The sequence below is a fragment of the Pocillopora damicornis genome, chromosome 11, assembly GCF_964200805.1.
Source record: "Pocillopora damicornis chromosome 11, jaPocDami1.2, whole genome shotgun sequence".
In the NCBI taxonomy this organism is placed as follows: Eukaryota; Metazoa; Cnidaria; class Anthozoa; order Scleractinia; family Pocilloporidae; genus Pocillopora; species Pocillopora damicornis.
In genome coordinates, this window is record NC_142680.1 from 16,682,266 (window position 1) to 16,702,052 (window position 19,787).

At 37.3% G+C, this 19,787-nt stretch overlaps 1 protein-coding gene across 1 annotated transcript; it reads right to left on the reverse strand.

The window, feature by feature from the left end:
• Positions 1–17,402: 17,402 nt before the first annotated feature.
• LOC113664899 (uncharacterized) lies at positions 17,403–18,830 on the reverse strand. The gene is made up of 2 exons (XM_027180517.2): positions 18,546–18,830; positions 17,403–18,032 (listed from the first exon to the last, which is right to left on the reverse strand). Exons 1-2 carry the CDS (start codon positions 18,598–18,600, stop codon positions 17,689–17,691), a joined length of 399 nt encoding a protein of 132 aa, XP_027036318.2. The 5' UTR covers positions 18,601–18,830; the 3' UTR covers positions 17,403–17,688.
• Between the last annotated feature and the right edge of the window lie 957 nt (positions 18,831–19,787).

Genomic DNA, 19,787 nt, shown 5'->3' on the forward strand with positions numbered 1-19,787 from the left:
ATCATTATATTGCGTGCGTACACTTGAGAAGGTCTTTACATCCTTGAATTAATCTTTGACGTCATGAGTACCACCAACTCATCCTTAGATGATCGTATTAACGATTATTCTGAAACAGATTCCTTCACAGTTTTGAGCATTCTTTAATAAACAACACAGCCGACAAAGCAGGTCACCACAGCAACGTAATGAACAATTCGATTACCTTAATTTGAGTTTGAAGTGATCAACTTAACAATGAGCGCCTTTTTTTAAGGTGGTTATTATTCAGTTATGATTGAATATTAACCAGGTTCATCTGTTCTTAAATTTGAGCGCAAGTTCATGTTTTGTTTCCAAAGTTAAGAATTTGTTGTCAATTTATTTCTGTAGTAACTCTCATGTCTGTGAATCCATCAACACTTTTATCACTTATTCCCTTAATCAGTTTTGTTGTTAATGTATGACGACTAAGCTTGAGATTGAAGGATTCTTGTCATAATTATCAAGTTTTGGGTAACTTTTTGCGTCGCTTTTGAAAAAAGGTTATCCTCGGAACATAACGCTAAACTTGGAGACAGAATGCAGTGCAAATGATATTTGATTCAACAATATTGAGCTAGGTGGTTGTGTCTTCGTTCGTATTCTACACTGACTATAATTTTCATAACCTGCAATTCGACTTTGATACAAGCAAACTGATGTATAGTATCAAGACAAACTGTTTTATTTGGCCCATTTTACGCCATGACTCAGCGACAGTATAAAAAGGCTACACGGCCGTTGGTGACTCGTGAAAATAACAACCTCATGCTTTTATAGGCTTTTCGTTTGCAATCCCACCTGCTTTTCTCCGTGTTCAAGCTTCCTTGTATCTTTTTGGTCAATCCTTTCCATTTTGGTAAGCTATGTTTGGCAAGACTGCCGGGTTTCTCTCTCTTTAAAGGCAGGTATTTCGAATTTGAAAAGCATTTGATACACCTTAATTGAGTGCGAAAACATTCTATATGATGGAAACAATTTTTGGCTATTGCAGTAGCATTCTTACCATATATAGATGGCTTAAAATGATCAGCCCTTTAAGGTGAAATACATGTATATTTTTCATAGGCTAGAAAGTTCAATTCAATAGATAGCTGATTACTGCGCATAGAGATTATCTTTTCAGTACAGTTATTAAACGCTAATAAAACCGTATGGCATTTTCAGGGCTACCATTAGACGGAATCATTCCTGCAGGAAAGAGAAAAAACGAGCTAGGATCGCTGGGTTAGAAATGAAAGAGCGAATAGGCCTGGAACCCGGTTCAAAAGCGATCATCTGACATACATTTGTATTCGTTATGACGGTCTTTCATGATGCTCTAACTAAACATGCAGAGGACAGAGTCAAGTAAGTGTGTCGTTATTGGCAAGATTTTTTAGAGTGCTAGATATTGTTCAAGGCTATAACTGGAGAAAAGTATTACCAAAGCTTACCAAGTTCAGGTTTTTGCGAAAGACTACCCCACCCCCTCCCAACCCGGCCCCCCTCTCCTCCTCCCCCCCTCCTTGCCCCCGGAGTGGGCTTGGATAGCTATTGTAGCCGCTGTTGTTTATCAAATAAACTCAATCGTTGGTGTGGGGCACTCCTCTATTTCTATAGACACATGTAACCATAATTGTTATTTGTCAGTCATGTAAGGAAAATTTGAGCGAACTCTGTTTTCACTTAGGATTGTATGTTGACCACCGATTGTACAAAAACTCTCCGGAAAAGAGTCCAGATGAAATCGCAAAAACAACTTAGGATCACCTATAGAGGCACAAACGCAAGCTTGACTGTAATGTTTGAGCTGCTGTCTATCAAAATCCTATAATCGAACCAATGATCGCAATTCCTTCGGAAACATGCCAAAAATAACTTTTCGTGGTCGTCATAGGTACTAATTTCTGTTTTGTTGGCCTTTATCTGGCGGGTCTAATTTTTTCATCCAAAGCACACAAAAGCTCTAATTTTCCAAAACGTTTATGCAGTAACTGTCTATTGTTTCTATGTACGTACAAAAGTACTCTTCAGATATATTTATCTAAACCTGGGTTATTTTTAGATCCAAGTTGAGTGTGACCACTGAACAATGGAAACGTCTTCAATGCGTAGCATGTACTTTGATCCCGCACTCAGGCATTTAGTGGTTTTAATGAGACCCGTGGGAAATCTGTATACCTTTATGTTATAAACAAGGATGTGGCTGTCGATGAAGCACACAGACTAAAATTATTTAGGGCTAAATCTATGAGTGTGACTGAATAGTTGATGATCTTCGTTAATCTTTGACCTTGCATTGTTAGCAGCCGAGTTAAATTAACAATCTAATTTTAGCCCGAGGTTATCGGAACATCTTTCAAATACGAAGTGTTTTATTGATGCAGCACTTGTCGAAGTGTTTGGATTCCTGGCTTAAGGCTGCAATTACCGTCAAATGACACAGCACATCGCCACATAACACACCAATCAGCGAGTTTGAAAGCTTAGTGTAATCACATGACAAATAGAAGTTTTTTTTATGAGCAACACACAGGTCAAAGTGTACTCGGAAAGCCTCTAACTTCGTAGTCTACGTGTTCCGAAACAATCACTCAGGAAATAGCGATGGAGAAGTTAAAGTATGGTATAATACCAAGGCGTCGATCCATTTCTTTGAATATCAGCTCAGTGTCCAGCGAAACTTCTTCTTGCAGCGGTAATTCGACCCCTGTGATGGAAAACAGTTTTAGTGAAGTGGAAGCCCAAATCATAGACATGGCGGAAATCGCAAAAAAACGTCGCCAGGGTAGAAGCAAGTCCGTTCCACATGTGAGGCGCTTTCAGTGCTATTCAACTGATGAGGCATTCGACCACCGTTTCAGTACTAAACTGGATGCTTCAAGCTTTCAAGAGCTGCCTACTACAACACTCTGTTCAACGGAGCTTTGATTGAAAGGTAGCCAAAACAAGCACTCCTTCTAACAAGGTGTTGCCTCTTTTCAGTTTTTCTTGACTTGTTGGCAATCGACGCTCCCATTTTAAAAACCTCCATAAGTTGAGGATAGAGTCGGCCAGTATCATTAAGTATTTCCTTTTCTTGAGGATGTTTATAGATAAAGTTTCTGGTAAAAGTGATTTAACTCTGGCGACAAACAAGATAATCTGGCGACTCTTTGCAGCTATGGCTATGGGCATAATATTTATAAGATATCATATATTTACTGCATCCTTCGTTGTCTCTTACATCATGCTTGCTGCTCAACGACTTGAATTATGTGTGTTATGCATGTACGCTGAGACAAAGACATGCGAAAAATGAAAGATGAGAATGCTCCAACCACAAGTCAATAATCTATAAACTTGTTTTAATTTCCAGTAAAAGGTGGAAGGAAAACCTTTTTCTGGTTATTTCCAGTTTGAAACTATCACTGAAATTAACGTTTACGGAATGTTTGCATGGAAAGAGCATTTCAAAGTTATCAGTCAGCTCTTCGAGTGTGGTGTTTTCTACTTGCAGCTATGATAAGAAATGAAAACAGTAACAACAGTTGAAAGAGATCGCAATTATGAAGTTGCTTGCGGATGTACTGTCAAAGTTATTATAACATTAGTTAACGTTTGTTCATCGCCTCTAGTCTGGGTGACCCGCTCGCTGACATTTAGTTAGTTACTGGATAAATACGTTGCTTCGCTTTGAAAAAGATAAGAATGCACAATTTCATTCAACCTACGTGATCATTGTAAATAAACTAAAAAAAAATGTTCACTGTAAGTAGTGCTACCTCGTAATGCAAGTCTTTCAAAAATCGAGTTCGGAAATGGATGGCTTGTTTGTTAGATTTTTCGAGACTCGTGCTACTGCTAAGAATTTAGGTGTTTTGTCTCAACAGACGTAAACTATGAAGCGTATCTAAGTGGTCTGATAAAAGCTAATTCATCGGAGGTATTAAGTTTATCACGTGACTCAGGGATACTATCAGAGTGGCTTAATGTTCTAAAAAGGGGAAAACAAATAAAAACGTGACAGGCCTCTACGATAAGACAATAGCCGGCTGTGACTGCGGTTTCTTTGCTAAACTTCGTCCGCAATTCAGGAGGAGCAAGACTTATGTTCACTTTTAGATAAATTGTGCATTTATAATTGCGCCGTAAACTTTCGAAGAATTTCACTTAGTCAAGCTAGCGTGATCTGTCAGATGTTGGCAGCTTCTTCTTCTCTCTAGAAGTGATAAAGTTTGGCCGATTCTTAAAACATTTGGCATGTGGATCGGCGATTATAGTTGGTTCATCCATAGAGGAGTTCACCTTGAGTATGGCAAGTAGTACGGGGTAGATATCTACTGAATGAGTAACTACTTTTAGCTACCTTTTCACAAACATCTTAAGGACTTGTGGAGGAAAAAAAAAGGAAACCCAATTAAATGGAATTATATCTGAGCTGCTTGGTTATCTCGAATCCAATGAACAGTGAAATAATTTACAAACGTAAACGAAAACACCGAAAAGGAACAAACGATGTCTTTCCAATGTTTTTTTGGTTTTTCTTCTTTCCCTGTGAGTAGTTTTTGCTCATTGTGTCTACCCTTCAAAGATCTAAAGTCATTTGAAAGGAACAGACATAAGTAGCTGCCTATTCTTTCGCCAGGGAGTCACAAGTTAATTTTGCTGAGAGGCGGATGCTAAAAGATATGAATGTGGTTTTTTTTTTCCAGGTTCTTGTTTTAAGTTGTAATCTAAGGACTTTAAAGACTTTACTTGTATATCGCGACTAAGAAGTTGGTTCGATTACTAAAAAGTCTAAATGACTGTAAATATATGAATATCATCTATGTCAACTGTGGATAAAGAAATGAACATGGAAGCGATCCTCGCAATAATGAACACTACTCAAGTAGTAGTGAAAATAAGGTTTAAAATAAAGTTAAAAAGTCTGTTAACGGTTATCGTGTTTGGAAAATTTGTGATGTGGAACCTGATATCTGCCAAAAACGAATGCCCTCACGTTTCTTTCTATTGGAAAGACAATACCTGGCTTAATGAAAGATAGTTAATAGTCGTTATCAATTGCCTGAGGAGGGAGGAAGGGTCGGGGGCTTTTGGGGGGCGATGATACAAAATGTACGGGGGGGGGGGGGTGGATCAGTCAGTCAGTCGTCGCTAACAGAGTATAGAGAGGGGACAACAGAAAATTGACTGCCAATGAGAGTAGGATCGTCAGTATACTAGTCTTAGAGGGTGGGAGAAATTTTAGAAAATAACCCGTCTCTTAGCAAGGTTAATGTAATGAAATAGGGTGGTTTCAGTTCCCTTTTATCCGCCGTTTAAAAAATGATTCATAACGAAAAACACGCATTGCCCCTCAATTTTGCGGGCAATACGTATAATATGACGGAGCGGTCGCGGTTTTTGTCTTACGCGAGGAAGTCAATTCTTGGATTGATAACCGACTTGAAACTCAACACTGTGTCTGCTGGCTTCTAGGTTTACCGACATGTAGAATTTGGAATTTTAAGGTCACTAGTGAACCAAGAGGTCACCGAAATGAAACAGACATAAACAATAAAGTATTAATAGGAAGTTCCACGATGCAAGTACTTCCGGTGTTTGTCGCGGTGTTTCGACGGTATTCTTTAAGGTGGTGTAGGTTGAGGTACAAATCAGATTGTTTACGCAATGTTTTGGCCTGGCGCGTCGTTGCGACGTTATCATGGTAGTAATGAAGTTTCTATGGGTGTTCAAACATGTGTACGCTTTGCTTCTCTTCTTAAGTGCCAGTTCAATGTTGTCATCATTTTTTCGAGGGGGGGGGAGGGGGGAGGGGGAAGGGGGAAGGGGGAAGGGGGGGAGGGGGCAGGACGGGACGGGATTTGCTGGTGTTTAAGAAACAGAGTTTGCGATGAAATCGCTTAACTATCCTAGATATTAAAAAAAATGAAACTTTAGTCGATAAGCGACAACGTAACATGGCAAACAGGACCAAAGGATGATGAACAAAGCTATATCCAGTTTGAAAAGTTTCGAAAAGAAAACGGAATCTGGGCAAGAATTCTCCAATAATCCCCAATCCGCTGCATTTTCAATACTGTTGAGTTGCTTATTTTTTTATTTAATTATTCATTGTAATTTGACAAAATTTTGCAATTTAAGGGCTTTTTTAAGATGAAATCCGTTGATCCTCAAACAAAACTACTCCATTCCAAAATTTCTTTTTTAGGCGATGGGTTCGACTGATTCTATGTCACCTTATGACGAAGAGTAACTATGGTTTTTTTCATGAGATAAACGATGATACTTCATTTTTGAGGGGACTTGTCTTTATTGAATGCCCCTTATTATTGAGGATTTTGGGAAATCAAATGGTATTCAGGGGAAACGAAGAGGGTTCATTCGTCTCTAACATCGTCTAAGGAGGAGACGTATAAAAAATGACAGCCAATTAGGAGGGGTGGGGTGGGGGCGGTGTCATTAGAATACTACAGAGACCTTATCGGTGAATCGGGTAAATTTTATTGTGATTCGAGCAAAATCCTCCGACTCTGCCTCTTAAAATTTTGGGTTATCTCAGTCTGAACGTTCTTATAAAAAGGTTCTTATTTGAAAAAAAAAATGATTATAATAAAAGAGCGTAAAAGAAAACTGACAGCCTTTGAACCAAATGCTGTCTTCAGACATTCTCACCCTCTGCAATAACCACGTCAATCATCCAAACGAACTTTACAAAAGCTATGAGAAGTAAAGTCACAATGTTTTAAACTGCTTTTCTGGGACCATAAAATTTTTTGCAGGCGAAAAATACTTTTTGGATTACAGTTTGTGAAGGCAAACAGTCATCAAATTAGGAATATGCAACCGGAAGGGGGGTTGCATGTTTGACCCAGGCTTAGCTCAATCGATAACTTTTTTTTTGTCTTGTGTTATAAAAGGTTAAATGACAACACCCTTCGAAAAGATCGATTCAAAAATAAATTTAGGACTCTTGCAGGGGTTAAGTTCACGATATCAATGAAGCATTGTATGGCAAAATGGCAAATTGAATAAAAGTCACTTTATTTACTGCGTCTACAGTACGATCCACAGTACTTTACCACTTCTGCAAAGTCAATTACTTTTAAAATTGTGATCAACTTATTCTGATTAACACGATACACCGAAGAACAACTCAGTTGGTAATCGAACTTAGTCTGGTCACAATCTAGGTGATTCATCATGAAATACTATTCCTCACAACTTCAAGAAGATGTTAAGAATATTTTTAAGCTCAATATGCAAAAAAAAAAAAAAACCGAAGATAAGAAAGTTCAGCCTCAGTCCCAAAATTAGACGCTTAGGAGTGTAATACAAAATTGAAGTCGATTTCAAATACAAACGTAGATGCTTCATCGTTGATTTTGCAATTATAATATATGTTTTTTGGGGGGGAGGGGAGGTATAGGTTCTAAATCTGGAGTATCTCATTAAAGTTGTGTATACAAACCCAAAATCTTCACGAACGATATAATATCTATCTGTTGGACAAAAAGAAATCAGCTTTATTGTCTCCCTTTGGCGCAGGTTTTTACCTTCGGGTCAAGTTTATGCAGATAGTGCTAAACTACGAACTTAACAATCCTATTTTCTAAATGACACGGTTGTGTGCGTCACATTAGACCCATGTTTTCATTGATGACAGGAAAATATAAAATCTAAGCCCAACGTTTCCTGATGATTATTCCGATAAATGATAGCTCATGTCATTCGCATCATCCTGTAGTGGTCTGAGTGCATACTTAAATGTATTGAATACCTCTACATATATACACATGTGTTTTAAATGCAACTGCGGCTCCGGTTGATCTTTGATTCATCCTGAAATCCTTCAGAGATGGCTAAAATGTGAAATTCGTAGAGCTGCCCACAGTGGAATTATGAGAGACGATGTATCCTACAACAAAAAGGTTGAACACAAGCGTAGTAGGTGGGTAAAATCGAACACAAGCGTAGTAGGTGGGTACATCGCCTGAAGCAATGAAACCAGAAAAGAAATGTCTTGTCAAGGATTTCTTTGTTCAGTTTCCATGAGCCCTCATGCTAGATTCAAAATAGAAGGACATCAGACCATGTAATTGCAGAACACCACATGAAGTAGCGTTAAATTTTTCACCGACTAAAAAGCTATGGACCGGCAACGTTTGGTCTGTTAGCCTGTGAAGCTCAAAGCTCTGTTGAACAAAGTGTGGTTGTCAAAAAACCATCTTGAATACTAGTGTCACTGAAGACTTTCGTAAATTTAAGTGGATTCCAAATTGCTTGTTTGTCCTCGATCTCAAGGCCTTGCAGAAAGTCTGTGGAAAGACGTTTTGTACTGGCGTCCATATCTCTCTTAATAGAAGGGCTGCTATTCCATGGGTCGCCACGACCTATTTGGCCTTTTCTTCCTTCAGGCTGAGATCGTCGTCGCCTTTGCCTGATACGGTAGGGGATGTGAGTCTGTTTTTCAATCTCAAATTCTTCGTTATGAAAGAGAATACTGGCTTCTGGATGTGAAGCTTCTCTTAAGCAAGAAATGGACTTTGAGCGTGGCCTCGTTTGTTTTTCTGACTTCTTTGAAGTAACAATTGCCCAAACTTTGCGTAATTCACATTTCATGTTATAAACGTTTGATCGAAACTACGCCATGAATTGATAACTTATGTACACGAGAGAGGTCGTGTTTTTTATATACCCACTGTGCACGTGACTTGAATTATTACCTCTTTTCTTATATTTGACATGCGGCGGGGCCTCGTGCTGATAGAAGTTAGCCACCTTCATTTATTGTTACTCGCGAAAAGATGATCGACAGTTAAGTGATTACATTCTGTTCTCCACGAATTCGGAGTGCGAAAACAAACTACTAAATGAAAAGTCAAGAAAGGGCAATCAATTTTAAGTTAAAATTTTATGGGTAGTTTTCATCCTCGAGAAAACCTTTTTTTTTTGAAAATCAGTGTCCACTCAAATGGATTCCAATTGATCCTTGTGTTCCAATTTTGTTCAAGGTTCCAGGCGTAACGATATAAATTAACATACTAGTTGTCTATATTGAACTGTCGATGAGTTTTGGTAGTGATATTTCAATTAATTGTTTCTTATTTCACCTGTAGTTCAGGTGAACGTAGCAGTCTTGATGTACATAAAATGGACAGACAATCCCTCTTTAATCGGATCTGGTCAAATAAGGACTAAAATAGGCATTTAATGCGTAATCTGGCCAACTACAGGGTGAATAGAAGGTTTTCTAAAGGTCCACTCGTTGGACATCATAAATGCTTCAGTTGTTTCTCATGAACGCGTGACCTCAGTGCAAAGCGCTAAGTTATTTTATAATTACGTAATGCATTACATAACTTAGCCGTATAGAGGTGAAACGGCACGTGCATGAACGAAGTAAGTTATCCATTCATACTGTCAGTCAGATGATACATTATTTCATGAACTTTGATGAATAAACGTTTTAACCCCTAAGGATGTCTATTCACTAGCTTCCCTTTGTAGTTTCAATGTCTTATCCGACAAAATTGTGAAATTTCTAGAACTTCCTTTATAAGTGCAGAGGTATCGATCGTGAGATACTGCCAGCCAAAAGAGTTAAATAAACCGAAATGTATCTTTCGTGACACTTGAAGTATTTTGAATCAAAACGTTTAACTGCTATACTAGACCTTTCAGGAGATAACATTCATTAAAGCTTAGCCAAGGTCATGCACCGAAATTGATGATGATTTTATTTAGCAATTATTTTCAATTCCATCGAAATGTATGAATCGTGAAATTAATACAAACTTTCATGCTTGAATTTGCACCATTCAAGATACACAAATGCGTTTCAAGCGTTGATCGAGAAATCTCCAACGTTATCTTCGATGCCGGTATTTAGAACATCTGCCCAACCTTTGTCACTTGCATTAAATTTTTACATTTTTCTTGGGAAAAAAAAAATTAAACCTCACAGATGATAGGGAGAAAACTGAAACGTGTTAAGTAGCTTAAAAGTGTTAAGTTATCATTGAACAGTAACTTTCTGATGAATCGACACCATCATTTGTTTATGTCTTAAGTATCATTTAAAAGCGTATCAGAAAATCCGTGATTATCGCTTACAAGCAGTGATCATTGCATAGACCTTATTATATAACAGTTGGTTACGATATGTTGTTACAGTGTTTAAGAACCACCCTTGATTATCGCTTCATACGCCTAAAACTCCAAACTGACCTCGATGTCTCCAATTTTTTTCAGCCAGTAAACTGAAACCTACACATCAAGATTTATCTTTAAGCGGAGTTTCAAGGAAATCTAGGTTCAAAGCCTTTTCAAACTAAAGTAAAAGATAATACAGCAACGAGCCTATATGATATTCATGCGAAAATGTCCCCGACCATTGACAAAGTTACCGTACTTAAAATTTCTCGTAAAAAGACTCCGTTCATAGCCTAATGAGGAACTATCGTAGAAATACCATATTGATCACATTGCAATGAAAGTGTCAAAGATGACAGGTATAATGGTCAGGCGAGACACTACGTAACTATCCCTTCCAACACTTAAAATACTGTACAACACTATGTTATATCTAGATCTAACATATTGCAACGTCGTTTGGACAAGTGCGTATTCAACGAGATTACAGTCTATATTCCAGATTCAGAATAAATGAATGAGAGTAATGACCTTTTCGAATCGCACAGAAGAATCGACGCCATAGCTTGAATCTTTAAAAATATTGAATATATATCATCAGCTCAACACATATGTTATAGTAATTTTCATGTAATTATATAACCACAGCAATCTACCAATGTATTTTGATAATTTCTTTCCTAAAAATGACAAAATGCGACTTATGATACACGATCAAAATCCAAAATACATATTGTATATACAAGAACGAATTGTGGAAATTTTTTGCTAGGTATGGAGGAGCATTTCTATGGAGCAATTTGATGAGTGACATTAGAGGCATAAAGTCATTTCATTTGTCTATGAAGTTGCTAAAATTATATATCCAAAATCTGCCATATAATGTACTTTAAGGTGTCTATGTTGGTTGTTATTAAAGATAAAACTCTTTTTACGTGTATTTTCATGTATTTAATTTCCCTGTTACTATTGAAACAGAACTATGAACGCCTTTTGTATCAAATAAATGAGAATACTATAGCACAATCTTTCTGAAAGCTCAATAGAGCTTGCTAAATCTCCTGCCTTATCTAGTACTATTTAGCTGCATCTAATGGTAATATCTGGAATTTGTTAAAAAAGGCAAAAGGGGGTGAATTATTGGTTTTCATTGTTTTAAAACACACTAAAGTTAATTTCCTTCTTAGGTCCATTCCTAGATCAAATAATAATAATAATAATAATAATAATACACAAACCGGTACTGTTTTCCAGAATTGTTATGGACATGTAAAGCAACGTATTTTAATAGCAGAGTTATTATATTTATAGGAATATAACATATATGAAAAAACCTAAGATTTTGACATTTTTAAATGATACCGTCGTAGCAACTAGAATTTGCATTTGCATTTGCATTTGTTTATCATTAAGAACTGCCAAATTATTTTAGATAGTTAACGTAAGGTTTACGTAACCCCGGTAGCCGTGATTCGTGTCGTTATCACATTTGTATGTAGATATTTGTATTATTATTTATTTTCAGACGAATCACGTTTACACGTTTACACATCTTTAATCTTTACATTTGTTTATCTGGGAGTTTATTAAACGTGCATTCAAGTTTTGCATAAACCCGTAGTATTAAGCTACAGATACATTGTAGGTATTGTGAACAAGTTTGAAAGTGTGTACGCCTATAAACGGGTAACAGCTCCTTGAGATATGACGTGATAAAGGCTACAGCAGAATAGTATGATTGAAGCAGTTATAATGTTCAATTATACTTTATAAAATGCAATTCTGCTCTCAATTTTCTTTTGAATTGGCGTTTTCATTATTCATACCTCGGTAATTGTTTCAGCAATTGCTGACATACTTAATGCACAACACTGATATAGGGCTGACTTTGATGTTTTCCGACTCTTAACTAGTTATATTCATTCAAATTGACTTCACTATCCATTCCCTCTCCAGACAGTCTTTATTATCGATAATCTTTTCAAAATTCTTTTCTGAATTCTATGAATGAGCTGACCTCTCCTGTAGTGCCACAGAATTATTTTGCATTGTACAAATACTCATCCAAATAGGATATGCTAAGTGGAAAGGTCAACTCTGCCTACTTAAAGATTTTTCCAATAAATAAATTGCAATCTGCAAATTCGTTAAAGAGCATTGTTTAGTTATGATTCCAAATAGGATATTTTTTATGGAAACATTAGCTTTCCGATTTGACAGTAGTTACCTAAGCATTTTAAAACTGCTTGGAATGAGGACAATTATCTAAACAAAATGTGTAAGAGCTTGGGTTCTGTGTGCTAAATAGAGAATAATACATGGGTGCACGTAGATATGGAATTTCTCTTCGATTGTTCGACTCGATAGCTCACGAAGGAGCGCAGCGAACGAGTGAGATGTCGAGTTGAACACGATGAGAGACATTCCATATCTACAAATCTACAAGCAACCATGTATTATTTTGTTTATCGTAGAAACACAATAGCCCTTTACTGAAAAGAAAAGCCGACTTCATTCATGGGTGAAAATAAATGAATCGACAAGCCCCAAATAACAATCGAGGAGTGCGTTGGCGCTAACTCTTTAGATGAAAAAATGCGTTGAATCATGATTATAAAAAGAACAATGGGTGCAATTTTCAATTTATAAAATTCTTATTTATCGACTTTGTCCTTACCGACAGAAGAAGTCTTTCCGGTAAACGGCTAAAATCGGCCTGCGGCAAATCTTCCAGTTGTCGATTTTCATTCTCAGCCGCGAGAAATGCCATCACCATAGCCACCCAATACGTAACTTTCGGTTTTTCTATTCGTATGTTACATAATTGGTTTCCTTCCCCTTATAGGAAAGTTTGAACGTCATTGTCTGTGAGCGATACGGATTTTTTAGCGTATAGCGGCCGTCATCCGAGAAACTATCTTGTATTGAGAATCCTGAAGGCTATATCGTCCATTTATCAACTTGACCGAGTAGCGCGAAAGGCGAGTGTCGTGTCAGCTGCTTATTGGCGATATCAAACACGCGTGAAAGAATATCGTATTTTTAAACGTGTGTTGTTACGGCTTTTCTCAGGGCTGGAAATCGTTGTATAACACCGTAATTTAAATGATAAAAGTGCACACGAGATCATTCTGTGACCAATTTTGAAAAAAACATTGGAGTTAATCATGAAAAGCGAATCGATCAATTTGTACTGACAAGCTTTAACACATGCATGTTTCAATCTTAGCCAAGTGCAACAAGACTCAAATTCTTCTAACTTAATCCAACATGATAACAAAATCTCCTTGCAATTGTTGGAAATTGTTAGAAAGTTTTGCTTCTTTTAATAAAATTAGACTAAAGTAATCTCTTGATCCATTTTAAATTCCCTAACATGGCTTTTTCTAAGGTACATGTCGTAGAAATATTAGTGCAAGCACTCAGGTAGCGAGGCCCGCTGGTTGCCGAAAGTTGTCGTTAATCGCAAAAAGCCGTTATGTCCATATGGGAATGAAAATTTATATATATGATATAAAACTCCTGCCTCGACTTTTAAGTTGTCAAAAATTAAAACTTTTGTTAACTTTATGTTAAGTTTAAGTTACATAAGTTTTTAACTTACAAATGGATTTTGTTTGATTTCACTTCAATTTCTTACAACTAAGAGCCAGTAATCAGGCCCTCATTGAAGTTCGAGCGTTTCTTTGCTTGGGGTAAAGAAGAAAGTATGAAGCCTTGACTGAACGCGAAACGGCAAAAAGTCTGCTTGAGATTTAGCTGTTGGGCGTAAATTTTGTCACTTTTTAGCTGTTAGTTGTAAAAAAGGATAACCGTAGGAATAATTGCTGGGGACAGCAATATGAAGACATTAACTGTTAGCCGTAAAATGGCCAATAATATAAAACGCTAACCGAAAGAGCAATATTCCTACTAAGCCTCTCCTGCAAGGGGTATAACTGATATAGTGCTAGACTCCTGGCAAACCTCCGCCCGAACCGATCTCCAATCTTCCCGCGGGACGAGAAACGCGCTTCCTGCAAAGCTATTCATAAGGGCCAGCACTCAAGTTTCGCAGCTAAAAATGCACAAGAAACGAAGATGAAATGATAAGACATGAAGATATTTGAATAGAGGGAGTGGAAGCATCAGTCAAAGATGCCTTATCAGTTCAAAACATTTAGTTGAATATTTCCCACGAAATAATTTCTAATCGGATCCTGTTTGGAGGACAGAAGATAAAATGCCCACGTAAGCAATTAGCGCAACAAAGCTTACCGCAAGACAAGTTCAGAGATGCTTTTTAGGCCTACCAATGGAAAAATTGGGGGTTTTTCTTTTTTTTTTTTTTAATAAAATTTCCTCACAGTCGTTATCATCGTTAAAAAAATGTTACAAAACGGAAAAGCAACTGGCTATTTTGTGAATCACTTATGGGCGAGCGGATTTTGCGAGGTCATCGTGTCAAAGGCTTTATGCCCATTTGCAAATGCGCATTTAGATTGGAGTTACACGTGTTTTAAAAATCGGGAAAATTGCTTGAAAATGTCCTAAATTAAGTCCTCAAAACTTAATGTCAGCACACATATTCGCTGTAAAGTTAACTGACGTTCAAACATCATCATAAAACCAAGATGAGAAAAACATGTCCAACGGTGTCTTTCCCTTCCGGATTGTTTGTTTTTTTTCTCAGCACCTTTATCTTTCCCATAGCAGTGTTACTGTAAGAAGAAATTGAATGTTGATCACACTTGGGGTTAAATGGACTAACTCCTTTTACTATGTACATTCTGTTAATTTCTTCCTCGCGTGTGGCTTCGCATGGTCGGTGCTTCTCATTAAGACATTTAGCGCAATGTTTATAATCGGATTTTGCGCTGTTTAACATCTGCTAATCGCAGTTTACACTCTCGCTTGTACCAGGCATGCATTTGGTAAACATCGACACTTTTTCTCGTTTCATTTCGCGTTGCTCTTTCAGTGCTACAGCACTCAGTCTGGTTACTTTCCTAACCCCACAACTAATTCCTCCATTATATACGTTGCAATACTATTTCCTTTCCTTCAAAAACAGTGCCAAATGCCTTCTGAAAATTTCGTGAAGTGCTTACGTAAGAGAAGATTAATCCAGCTTCAAACCGCTCTTTTTCAATTAAATCTAATTAATTGTTTTGAGAAGCACTCTTTTGAAAAGACTTGCTAATTAAGATAACAGGCAAGCGAGCAACAAACATAAATTTTCACTTTCACAAGAAGATGATGAATCATTCTTTTATCATTTTTTCGTCAACAACCACTATTGTCTGGCAACTGGTGGTTTCCTACATCGTCACGAATCACAGGAAATAACAAAAAAAAAAAGAGGGGAAAAAAGGAAAAATACCGGATCCACAATAATTACCCGAGATAGCACTGTCAACTTGTATCTCTGCCCTTTATGAACAAGGGAAATGCTCTTCCGGCGTTTGTTGCCACGAAAACTTCTCAAAACAATAAAAGAGGTGAAGGCTCTTGTCGAGATTGTTTTTTCTAGAATTTATCTCTTAAATGGAAAGAAAAATAATGCAAACAATCTTGAAAGTATGCAAACATGTTTTCTTTTTTTTTTGTTTTAAATGTCCAAAATTGTAAATTCAAATGAACTGAAGGTTTTGAACGTTGTTAAATGGTTTCTAAAAATTAACCTCATATCGTTAAAAGTTTAGTTATTTATAGTGACAAATCGGGTAGTAGTGATGAATACAGTTCTGAGAAATGAACTGTTATCGATTGTTTCACGATGCAGTCACTTCCGCTGTGAAGCGCGACCTTTCGACTACCTAATGCAGTAGTCCTTTTTCATGTAACTAATCGACTTCATCGCCCAGAAAAGACTGAATGACAGTAGAAAGCTCACCACCGCATCGGAAAGGACTAGGCATCCTTAGCCAAACGATAACAATTCATTACAAAAAAAATTCATTGCCTGGCTTTTGATCGTTAGCCAACGCGTGAAAATTTATCTCCTAACCTTACATCGTCGACTACCAAGTGCACAGAGACATCGCTTTTTTATGTTGTCGTAAAAATCGTACTTTTCATGCAACTGTACTCACTCCTCACGTGTTATTAAAATCTATAGGGAGTCGAGAGTCTAAAGCTGTACATAACGAAGCACAAATATTTCTATTAGAAAAACGTTGGAGATAAACAGTTGGATACTTGATAATAACTCTCCGGTAAAGCAGGAAAATCAAAGTAGATTTAGAATCGAACGATGATTTTATGAATTTCGGCGTATTACAGGCGAGAAGCGGGCTTGAAAAATTGTTACCGTTTGGCACGTAAAACTCTGTCGGTTCACCTCTGAAAGGTCTAGTTAATGACACAAAGTGAAATTTTAGTGATAGTGTCGGCTTCTTTTGAAAATTTAAAGGGATTAAAGAAATGAAACTTCAAAAAGACTCCATTGAATGTCAAGAGCCTCGAGAATCCTTATAAACTTTCAAAGAGGCACTGGGGTTTGCCTGCGAAAATATCCTAAATCTTGAGGCAAAATCCAAAGAAATTCGCATCATCCGAAGCCAATTCGTCTAGACAATAGTTCGTATGAAAGCTTAATATAAAGATCCGCGAGTATTTGTAAAATATCTCATTGCCGATACGTTAGCAGAAAACAAAACAAAGGATTGAAGTGATACTATGGGATCATTTTCGGCGAACTTTCTGGACGCATTTCTGAGGTCAGATCCTAATGAGATTTTCGCAAATTAACTGCCGGATTTTTTCCCTTATCACTTGTGATTTAGCAAATTCCTGAGAAACCAAGGTAAGCCAAGAAGAAAAAGAGGTCAATTGACGTCTCGGACATGCTCTCGTGCTTACGTCCTCAATCAGGAAATACCTCGAGCGCTTGGAGAGGTTCTTGGAGTCGAAAAACGTTGCTTTTAAGCACATTTCCTCGCTGAATTCAATGGAAATATGTGCTGCGTAACAAGATAAACATAACTAATGTTGTTCTGTTGAACAAATGAGTTTTATGTTTTTATAGCAAGAGTCGCATCTGGCTCTAAGAGCCTTGAAATGGATATCCCGCCTCGACTTACGGGACACTTCTAAATTTGTAAACAGCGATATGCATCTCGCTAAATTTAAAGCTTCGAGTAAGAAGTTCCTCAGGAACTTGCGCTCTCAAACTTTGCACGCGAAGTTAGGGAAGAGCAACAGAATAAAATTTTAAAGAACAAAAACAAACTTATTTCGCCAATATTTGGCTGACAAAAGCAAACTCAACGAAAGGATTCAATACTTTGATACTTGACTTTTAATTTGTAGGACTTGTAGTCTGGCCGGCTACAATAGATAATAAGTTATTATTCTAGAGCTTTTTTTAGCTAAGGACCTTAGCCTTCACTTCTAAAATGGTACATAATTTTGGCCTTGAAATTTTAACATCTTGATTTCATATATACAAATAAACAATATACGCAAACATAAATAGGTGAAAGCTTTCATTTGGTTCTGTGTTTTTTTTCGTCCCGAGCGAAGCTGCCTTGTGAACGGCCTTGTAAAATGTTTATGTACTGTCTATAACTCCGTAGAGCATAAACTTGAGCTCCTGAGCTCGCTAAAGTCGAAAGACGAGAGGTCTAAGTCCAGTGAATGTGATTTGGGCGATCTGTCGATTTTTCTTGTTGAAAAATCCGTGTTCTTCTCTACAACTACTACCCCGTCACTCAAACTTCTTTTGGTGAGGGAAATGCGTGAGTCTTGGAGTGGAGCCTGAGTTCCTTTCTTACGTGCTTGGGGAAGAGAGCCTCTCCTGATTAAGTCTTGGTCATTTGGTCTTTCTTGGGAAGATTTTCTTCTATTCTTAGCACTAAAGCCTGTATCTTCCACGATGTCGTATTTTTCAAATCCTCCACAAAGAGCTGCAATGTAAAAAGACAACCGGATATAATGAGCTTCAGCTTCTCAGAACAAAAGGATGAGCGAAAAAAACACGCGTGTCGGAAGGCTTAAGAGAAAGTAACCACCAATGAAACTGTAATCTCAGAAACAAATCTATTTGAAAACTAGTATTTCAAAACTGCTGTATTTCTCTTTATGATCTCTAACAACGACTTTTCGATATTCGTCGGATGTAGACACGAACCAGTAAGATGTGAAAATGGCGTCACTTCGTCAAAAGACCCTGGCTCGACTGTAGCTTGGATCCATTTGTTTCAAAAATGCTCTTATTTTGAAGGAAGATATCTGGTCGAAGACGAGCCTTGTTCTCGAATTCTTAGCAATTAAATTGTCAGAGTATTTTACTATTCTTCGTGACACTCTCGTAAGAACAATCATTCTCCCTCAATTAAAACTTGCATCAGTTAAGATGCGTGGTAAACAGCGCGGCTTAGGCGAGTAAATAAATCGTCATATCATCTTGAAAACCATACCTGATAAGCGAAAGGCGATGTCATGCCAATCTCTCTGAGTTTTCACTTCTTTCATGGTATATTTCTAGCGGCGTTGCCTCTTGTGCAACAAAGTTAGGTAGAATCCTTGAAACGTATTTCACAATCTCTATCTTTTTGCGGTGTCCTCCTCGAGCACAGATGTCTATCTAATGACTTCGATGCATCGCGACGCGGCATTTATACGCCCCTCGAGGAAAATGGAAATATCACTTGTCAACGAATCGAATTTGTGGGAACTTGACCTTTGCCATATGGTTCCTGTTTGAGTTGGTAGGAATGACCGTTTCTCGGGGACTATAATTAGACGGGAAAACTCGTCTTATATTACACTTTGTTTATTGCCCACGTAAAATCAATGTTAAACGGTGCAGGGCGACTTTTGCTCAACACTTCTCCTTTTAAATGCAACAAGAAACGTCCTCGCCTAATCCCACGAAAAATATCATAGTTACTCAGCAATCAAGCTATTGTTACCAAATTTTGCAAAAATAGTCAAGGTCTCCTCATAGGTTAATAATAAATTCACACACGCAGTTGGTTCATATCTCTACATGCCATCAAGGTATTCTATTCTTGCATTCGCCCTTTACAATGCATCAGAAATTTCCTTTTTCAGCTTTGACCTGCGTCATATGAGGTCTCTTCCACTGTAATATTCACATCCTTAGCAGCTCATGAACAAAGCAAATAATCTTTCCGGACTTAGACGTTTCTTACAATGTCATCAAAAGTTACCGCAAAATTCGCCAAAAAAAAAAAAAAAAAAAAAAACTGCGAGTGCCAAATCCCTTAGAAAATCGATTTTATCCAGGTTTAAGACGCAATTTAGGATTATCTGAAAAATATTTTCATAAACCACTTCTTTTTCGATGGAAATTAAGCTAATGAAATTGACTTACATCAAATTCTGCAAGGGCATAAGGTAGAAAAGAATGATTAATCAATGAAACTTCGAGAGACTATTAACGAATACTTCTTGAGGTCAATCCTTTCGATAACGGGTTGAGACCAGAACAATATTGTGAGACGAATATTTATATAGGAGTCATTTTGGTAACCATAGAAGTATCATTTGACAAACTTAAGTGTGAGATAAAGGAAGTTAAAAAATATATATATACAAAAAGTCGAAATTTTCAGCCTTCGATAACTGCTAGGAAAAGAGCGCACGACCTGATTTTTTCGGTTTTTACATTTCGACTATTCAATGCACTTTCATAA

Excerpts from the sequence above, each read along its gene's own strand:
- LOC113664899 (XM_027180517.2), bottom strand. The coding sequence starts at position 18,600 with ATGAAAGAAGTGAAAACTCAGAGAGATTGGCATGACATCGCCTTTCGC. Across the intron at positions 18,033-18,545 it reads CATCGCCTTTCGCTTATCAG|CTCTTTGTGGAGGATTTGAA; the intron begins GTATGGTTTTCA and ends TTTACATTGCAG.